We start from the raw sequence: 9,369 nt of genomic DNA on the forward strand, positions 1-9,369 counted from the left end.
TATCGAAAGCCCCAATGCCCTACTTGTAGGTGTTTTCCGCTTGTTATCATGAGCACCTAGTTTGGGTGAACATGACCATTTTAAACATGTACAGTGAAAAATTGGGGTGGCAGAAAAGTTTGTGGTCATTATGTATGTTGCAATATTTATTAGGCATGCTGTGCATTACGTTTTTAATCAGTTTTGTGTGCATAGAAGACAGCTATGCTGTTTCGGGGAATCTGAAGCACCACATTTTAGTATAAAACGCCAGAAAGCAGCATATCAATAATTTCTGATGAACGCAGTTGCTTAATCTGATGCATGATACATCACTAAACGTTTGTGCGTATTCGTCAACATAAGCTCATCTTAGTGGTATTCAAAATGAAGGAGAGAGCCGACAGATGACAGCACCTACTAAGGTAATCAGTGTGAGCAGTGAAAGTACCTCAGACAGGCTTGTCGAGGTTACAACAAGAGGACCTATTTTGTAGACGTCACCTTGTCATCCTTGGGGTGTTGTTTTTTAGGAGGTTAGTATAGACGTCATCTTTTCGTGTAGGCGTGTTTGCCTGTGGATAATGTTTGCTCACAAAAAGAAAAAAAAACTATAGAGCAGAAGAGTGCAGCTCTCGCTTCCTTTCAGGTTAGGTTGTGATGATACAAAGTTTTCTCCTGTCGGAGGTTAGCAGTAAGGGAAGCAAAAAAGAGTTAAAAAATGACAAAGAAAATGGCGATTCAAAGTAAAATTAGTGTGCTACAATGCTCCTTTCCTGTGTTCGTGTATGTAGCGGCCACCGCTTTGTAGCACACCGCTCCTACTTTGCATCTCCCCCTTTTCTTTCTTTTTTCTTAGTTTTTTCACCTTTTTTGACATTTGCATTGTCTCATCTAGCACATCAATCAATGACACATGGTTTTCCTATAGCAAAGATGCATATGTGGTGTTGGATTGAACAGTGCATTGAACTTCATTCAGTTTGATTACAGGCTGTTCAGTCTTGCAAAAAGTGCTTCCTGTCTATCAGCGCGCATGATCAAATAAGAAGTTTTCGCTTGGCTCTTAGTATACTGGTACATACGTTGTGTCTTGGACTACTCCAAATGAATGTTCGTTTGTTGCGGTTCATGGTAATGAATTTATCCAACATGAATATATCTTGCCTTGTCAACTTTGTCAGACCTGCCCTTCTTTTTCTTTCCTATGCAGACATTGTATTTTATTTAAAATACCTTACAGGCCCTTGTTGCAGGGCATTGTGTAAGGGGGGTTACAATGTAAGGATCGCAGTAACAGGGAGGTAATAGTTTGAGCTTCGGAAGAATAAATAATGGCATTGATGCATTTCAAATTAAACATCTCAGCGATTTTGCCTACCATCCTAAATGTATTTAAAAATTATTGTGCTGAGTTATTGCACTGAAAACAGCAAATTGCTAAAATATATTGCAGAAAACAAAATTTCAGATCACCTGGCGTTTTCTGGACTTCAGAGAATGTCGTCGGAGTGTTGTTTGTAAAACAAATATTTGAAAAAATTGCCTCCTCTTCACGAAGTTTGGTCTAGTCGAAATTTTCCAATGATGGCTGACTTCGCGTTTGGTAAACGACAGCTTCTGTCCCGAAGTTTCCCATGGCCGTCAATTGGAGACTTCAAAAATCATTGGCTTTATTTATACAACAATTGTAATGATAAAACTTCCCATTTAACAAGAACTGTTTTTCGCTTTCAACTTACGCTTAGAAGTAGTTTTGAATTGGGCGAACACATAGAGCAAATTGCATCTCGATGTGGACGAAAATCATGATACAGTGAGATTTGTGATCTAGACCTAGGAATATTTTTTTGCGCAAATTATACCTACAGTGGAGTAAGTAAATATTGCTCAAATAATCACACAAAGTGCATTATTGCCATAAATAATGCAAACAATAAACAGTTTGGTTGAATTCTGCAAAGCCTATTTGGCGGCAAAAATGCACTAATATTACTGGGCTTCAATTTTTTTTAAAGAAGCACCTTTACCTAATATGCAAGTCAAATTCAATATGGGAAGAAAAGCGAGACTTTTAAAATTTTCCCACAAACAACGCCAACAAGACATTCTGCGAAGCTCTGAAGGTGCCCACGTGACCAAATTTTTTTCTATTCAAAATATTCTAGCGAATTACTGTTTTCAAAAGAGTAAATTAACACTACTTTTTCAAACTATATATCTGTGATGGTCGCCAGGCAGTATGGTTTGGATGTTTGGTGTAAAATGACCCTGGAAAAAAACAACAAATGCCTGCACACCTTTTGACGCTTGGGCAATTTTGAAAACATTTGATTGTTAGCAGCAATTTATTGAAGCCTTTGTCTCCATGATTACGCCTAGAAACAAACCAGAAGCAACCAAAGTAGTCTTAAGAGTCATCCATATTTGCTCTTCCAAGGCTTGTGCAGCCTACTTTAGCGCAAGCTTCACCATTTCTTTTGAATTCAGATTCGACCAAGAAGTTTTGAAGGCACAGTGCATTTTCAGGTAAATCGTTTCACAGAAGTCACCTAAATAAAAAGCGGCCAGTAGAGGTAAAAATACCTATACAAAGGCATTGTAGTTAATAACAAAAAGGTCTGCTTTCCTTTTTTCTGGTGGTTTACCTGAATGCTGTGCTTTTTTATGACATAGTTCATTGTCTGGTGAACATAGGCCTTAAAAACTAACATTAGTCATGTTGAACCCGATTCTTCGGTTATAATCACGGTAGCCATATTAAAAATGATGACTTCAAACTTGATTGTTCTCTTGAAGATTTTCTCTTGCATAATGGTATTTAGAGTCTTAGTCAAATTTTTTATGACAAAACGTAATCTCATAAGGTCACTTTTTATGGTGTCGTTCAGTTTCACCGCACCTTTTACATTCTTAATACAACAGTTATTTTATTATCGGTATTTAAAATGAAATGGGCATGCTGTATGTACTAAGGTGCAACCAAATACAGATAGCACGTGCACCCAACCCTTCTGTTGGCAGTTCATTTCTGTTATTCTTGATTGATGTGTGGGGTTAAACGATCCGAAACCGCGATGTGAGTATGAGAGACGCCGTACTGGAAGGATCCGGAAACTTCGAACACCTGAGGTTCTTTACGTGCACCAAATCTGAGCACACGGTCCTACAGCAAATCCGCCTCCATCTAAAATGCAGCTGCTTCAGCCGGGATTTGATCCCACGACCTGCGGGTCAGCAGCCGAAATTCTGTTACTCTTGCTCTCCTATTTCTGTACAGGTGGGCTATAGTAGTCTGTCTTACACAGATTTGTAATGGCAGCTGCCTGATGCTGCTTGCTTTCATGGTGATTTTTAACCTTTATAAGTTGCATAGTTTCACGTTAAAAACTTGTTCAATATGCAAATTTGCACTCAAGCTGTATAACTTGATAGATATGTGGGGTTGAACGTCCCAAATTAAACTGTATAATTTAAAGGCAGCAAATGTACATGTGCGCGCTATTAAATGTACATTGAGGGATTTTACTGGCAGCTCCTAAAATTTAGTGTGCAGGAAGCAATTAAATCATAATTTCATAATTTCATTATGAAGTTTCAATGGATTATTTCTACCATCAAAAATTGTGAGAACAACCTAGTTATTTTCACTGTGATAAGCATGCTGTTTTCATGCATATGGCAGAACTAATTTGTAGATTTCTTTCTTATAATATTCACATATGCATAACATGAAGGATTGTGTGCCTTTCAATTCCAGTTTTATTTTGTGCGTTAACTTCTTTGTGCATGTGAACTAAGCTGCTTAAATGTGTGCCTGATCATTTGTGTCAATCATTTACATTTTCAGGTGCCTATGAAGGACACATCAAGGTCTATGGCAGTGATCTTCCGTATGCACAGTGATGCCGGAGCCTCAAATAGCATTTCGCCGATCTCTACAAGGTGTTCAAAAGATAAAAAGCTCCACACTTTCACAGTTGTATGATTATTATATATGTTTAAAAATTTCGTTCAAAAATTGCGGTTACATTGTGATTTGTGCCACCACCCTGTGGCTTAGGTGGAGCTCGTGAAATGACGGTGCAGTCAACTAATTTGCGAAGCACCAACACACAAAGTGGCTATTCACGGCTGGAGAATTCCGACAAATAAAACATATTCATTGTAGCAGGGTTGATGCGCATTTTAATAATCTTCTAATGCAATTCTTAACTTTATAGGTTTTTTGCTGTCTTGCATAGAACACTGCATTATTTTGTTGCATTGTAACCACCATTTATGATCACTCGCTTGCTAATTTAGTACACTTGTGACCTATTTTAATTAAAGCTAATTTTGCTTACACACCACGACAATCGGAAAGATACCGATCATTCATTCTCTCATCATGCATTGTAAGAGATATTGTGATTTGTATAGAGTATTGCATGTACAAAAGGTGTGGATGTCTATTCTATTTGCACATTATATTGCTTTGTACGAGATTTAGACGGTCATTTCGGTCATTTCAATTCACATTTTTTATTAAAAGCTAATTTTGCTTCCACATCATGACAATCGGAAAGATACCGATCATATATTCTCTCATCTTGCATCGTAAGAGATATTGTGATTTGTATAGAATATTGCATGTACACAAGGTGTGGACGTCCATTCTATTTGCACATAATATTGCTTTGTACCAGATTTAGACGGTCATTTTATTTCAGCATAATTAATACGGCTTTCCCTCTCTGTGGAGCTTTCCGCATCATGCTGGTTTCCTTATCTGCGCGCCTTTCCGCATCATGTGGCTTTCTTATGTGCAGACCTTTCCGCATCCTTGGCTTTCCTTATCTGTGGACTTTTCCGTCTCATACGGCTTTCCATAGTCAAATAATGGCGTATGTGCAGAAACCATACATACGAAACGTTTCTGTAGAGCTGGGTGTGTGTAGCGAGTGGTAAAGTTATTTTTATTGAAGAAATTGAGCTAGCATCCGCCGTTGCTTTGCGAACACAGCCTGCCATAGAAAATGGCTGGCAGGCTGCATCCGCAGAGCTGCTGCGTATGCCCAGTAAATCTGTCGTTTTCAAATTGGTTCTCTGCCCGGCTATGCTTTTCGAAGCATGTGGCTCATTCTTCCTCTTTGTCCTTAGCTCGCTGCTTCTTTTCGGTTTCGTTCTGAAGTCGACGGCTTCTTTAAGTCCATGGCTTTGATTCACTTTTTATATCTGTGAACGATTCCAATCGAGCCATCGCTTCTATATTTACAATGAAATGCCAGCCCCTCCTCTGTTAAGTCTGAACAGCACAATAGATTTGAACACCCACGCACAAGGTTGACTTTCAATTGTAAATGCAGTTGCAGTGGGGTTTGCTTCTCCTGTGTCGCATGCCCCATGACGCGGTGAGTGGTGAAACCACCGAATGAAGCAATGAGGCGATAATGTAGCCATTGTAGCCTCTGAAAAACTCTGAAATGTTATGCATAGTCAAATGGGAGTACTTTACGGTCTCACCAGGTTTTCAGCAGTACATTAAAATAGTACGGCAAGAAACATGACAATATACTTGCCATAATGCGGCAGTGCTTCAATAAGTTGCGTGGGCCAAGATGACTTTGGTATTTGTTTGTCAAGGGCCTAGTGTACTCTCCAGGGACAAAAAGTTCGAAATGAAACCAAATTTTCGTATACGTGTTTCCTGGTTTTATCGTTAATTGTGAGTGTTAGAAATAAATGCCAAGAAAACTAAAGAGCATTGACACCATGTTTAGAAAAAGTAATAATAGGTTAACATACTAGTGAGTCAACTCACTAGAAATGATTGAGCTAAGAGTCTGAGATCGACCGGCTGAGTAATATTTTTGTGAGCTTTAGTAAAAGTGAGTCTGGTTGAGGAAAATGTTAAGAAGTGTGAGTTCAAGTGCACTCGGTTGAAAAAACTCTTTGTCTAAGCCGCAAGAAAAAAATATATTTCTTGAGTCCACGAAAACACATCCAACCTGAACACACAACACTGCTGTGGTCTTCCCACCAGAGCACATTCCGCTAGAACATGTTCCACCAGAACACACCAGTCTGTGTCAGCATCCCCACGAGGACACACCACACTGGGTCCACATTCACACCAGAACACATCCAACCAGATCACATTCCAACTGGACACACCAGAGTGGGTTATTGTTCCCACCAGAACCTGCACACCAAGCTAAAGAATACACCAGTGTGTTCTGGTGTATCCACCAGAACACACTAGAACACACCAGCCATACTCTGGTGGGATTTTCAACTGGGGGGTGAGCCTGAGGACTGAAACTTCGCGCTGTATCACTGAAATGACCTAATTTAGCCACCTCGACCTAAAAACTTGGCTTGATTCTATATATATCTTGGATTGTTTGGTCACTCGTATATGTGTGAACTTTTCACTGCACAAAGTACACGTGCTATGAGTACATGAAAGTACGCACATGAACATGTTGTTGTTCGACAACTTATTAGTATAGACCAATTAGCAGTATGTCATGGTTTGTTTAGCCACTCATTCAGGTGTGCACTTTTTGATTTGTGGGGTTTAACGTCCCAAAACCACCATTTTATTATGAGAGACGCCGTAGTGGAGGGCTCCGGAAATTTGCATTAAAATCTGTGCACACGGGCCTCCAACATTTCCGCCTCCATCGGAATTGCAGCCGCCGCCGCCGGGAATCGAACCCGCGACCTGCGGCTTAGCAGCCGAGTACCTTAGCCACTAGACCACCGCTGCGGGGCAGGTGTGCACTTTTTGAGCACAAAGTACACGTGCTATGCATATATGGAAGTACGCACACGCCCATGTTGTTCTTTGACCACTTATTATTACGGACCTATTATCGGTATATCACGAGTTCTTTGGCCAGTCGTTTATGTGTGCACTTTTTTGCACAATATACACGTGCGAGGCGTATGTAAAGTACACACAAGCACACGTGGTCGTTTGAACACTTATTATATGCACCAATTATCAGCATATCAAGGATTGTTTGGCCACTGGTTTGTGTGTGCAATTTTTCTTTTTTTCTCTAGCTCTCTCTCTCGGCTGGACGATGACATAAAAGTGCATCGGAGCCTATGAAATTTTGTCTGATGAAGATTGGTCTATTTTCAAATATATATATATATATATATATATATATATATATATATATATATATATATATATATATATATATATTTATATATATATATATATATATATATATATATATATATATATATATATATATATATATATATATATATATATATTTATATATATATATATATATATATATATATATATAATATTTAATGCGTGAATGTGCGTGTTCCAGTAGCCATAGCTATAGCATAAGACATAGGAAGCAAAACAAAATGTGATACTCTCAATCTTGGAACGAATTAGTTGTCACAGTGATCAATTCGGGATTACTGACAACGCTGCCTTTCGGTCTTTGTCGAGCAGGCAAACGCATGTGTCCCGGCGAACCCTTGGCGCAGGCAGTGGTGTTTCTGTATTTAACGTCACTTCTGCAGAAGTACCACATCTTGCACGAGGAAGGTGTCCAGCCAGACATCAACGGCGCTGACGTGTTTCCCAGTAAGGTAGCGGGTGTGAGGCTCCGCTTCTTGCCACGCTGAACACACCACATTTATCCCAATAAACTTTCTTTGGGTTCCTTTTGCTTATACTTTTTGTTTCCTCTGTGATGCAACACTGGAAAATTGAACTGTGTTATGAATGTTTGTACTGCGGTTGCCGTATGTGGGGTAAAACATTATCAATGGAGATCATTATTTACACAACCATAACTCCATTGTTACATCATGGCAGAACTGCTCTGGCTGAGATAACAAAAAAAATTGGCAAATCCTACGCAGCTTGGAAATGATCGCTATGAGAAACATGCGCAGGAACCGTAATTTCTTTATTGAGCGAAACGCTACGAAATAACAACAGATTTGTAAAATGGTCTACTCACAGAGATATATATTCAACAGTCGCATGTCCCCACTGAAACGTTCCATACAAACGCACATATCTGCACATATAGAACTATTAAAATACGGAAGCAGTATATGCGGAAATACCATGCGACAATCTGCATATAAGGAAAGCCGAATAATGCGGAGTAGTCCGCTTATAAGGAAAGCCATAAGATGCGGAAATGACCGGACATAAGGAAAGCTGTATTAATAGTGCGGAATGAAATTGACGTCTGAGTCTGGTGGAAGGTAATATTATGTGTAGATTGAATGGATGTTCACCTCTTGTGTTCATGCAATACTGTGCGAAAATCCTCCCAATGTCTTTTAAAGATGCATGATGAGGGAATGAAATATTTTTATTTTTCGCAAAGTCATGTTGCGTGAGCAAAATAAGCTTTTAGAGAAAATATGTCAAGACACTATTGAAATAACATGCTAGGAATTATATGTCGTGGTTACATTGCAGCCAAACAACGCAGTGTTTTATGCAAAATACAAAGAAAACTTACCAAGTTTGATATGCACATTGAAATCAGCCCTTCTACAATTAATCTTTTCATTTGTCTGTAAGCTCCGGCTGTGAATAGCCACATCTCAGTGTTGATGGTACACAAACGACGTGACCTTGTGCCAAAATTTTATGACTTGTGCCACAGTCACAGATTAGGGGCACAAAACAAAATGCAACAACAGCAATCTTACAATGACAACTTTATACTTAAACACTAACCATGGCATTGTGAAAGTGTGATGTGGTGTTTATCTCTTGAGTGCCTTGTGGAGATTGTCCAAATGGTGCTTGAGGTTCTGACACCACTGTGGATACAGCAGATCACTACATGCACTTTGATGAGTCCTTCAGGGGCACTGAAAATGTAAATGATTGGCACAACTGATGTCAGACACACTGGTATGCACCTCAGTTCACTTGTGCAAGAAATATAGTACACAAAATGAAGCTGAAAAGGTAATGCACGAAATGTTTCATGTTATGCATATGTGAATCTTGAAAGAACAACTGTGCAAATGACCTCTGCTACATGCAAGAAAACAGCATGCTTCTCACAAAGAAAATAACTAGGTTGTTCTTATGACTTACAAGAGTACAGTAAATGAAGTGAAATATCACTATAAAATCGTAAAATAAATTCTTCCCTCAAAATAACATTTTAGAAACTGCCAGTAAAATCCCTCAATGTACAATGTCAATTTTTACGAAAGGGAACAGGCGAATGCATGGCCCGAGCGCTTGGGCGGCTTTTTGAAGCGCGATAATTGGGAGGGATAGCAACCACAGCCTCTATTCCCGTCATCTAGTGTCAAACAAAACAACCAGTAATTGGTGATGTAGAACTGGGGACAAGATTGCAGCCTTTTCCCCTTCAAGGCAGTTAC

The 9,369-nt window shown here is 39.2% G+C and overlaps 1 protein-coding gene across 2 annotated transcripts in view; it reads left to right on the forward strand.

The window, feature by feature from the left end:
- The window catches only part of LOC119161891 (methyl farnesoate epoxidase), a 201,233-nt gene extending 193,557 nt beyond the window's left edge, over nucleotides 1-7,676 (forward strand). For both annotated transcript variants that reach the window (XM_037414396.2, XM_075880287.1), the window contains one exon: nucleotides 7,451-7,676. In XM_037414396.2, the coding sequence (XP_037270293.1) occupies nucleotides 7,451-7,626 (176 nt within the window). In that variant the 3' untranslated portion in view covers nucleotides 7,627-7,676. The remainder of the gene's footprint in view (nucleotides 1-7,450) is intronic.
- Nucleotides 7,677-9,369: the final 1,693 nt, after the last annotated feature.

This window comes from Rhipicephalus microplus, chromosome X (assembly GCF_043290135.1).
Source record: "Rhipicephalus microplus isolate Deutch F79 chromosome X, USDA_Rmic, whole genome shotgun sequence".
In the NCBI taxonomy this organism is placed as follows: Eukaryota; Metazoa; Arthropoda; class Arachnida; order Ixodida; family Ixodidae; genus Rhipicephalus; species Rhipicephalus microplus.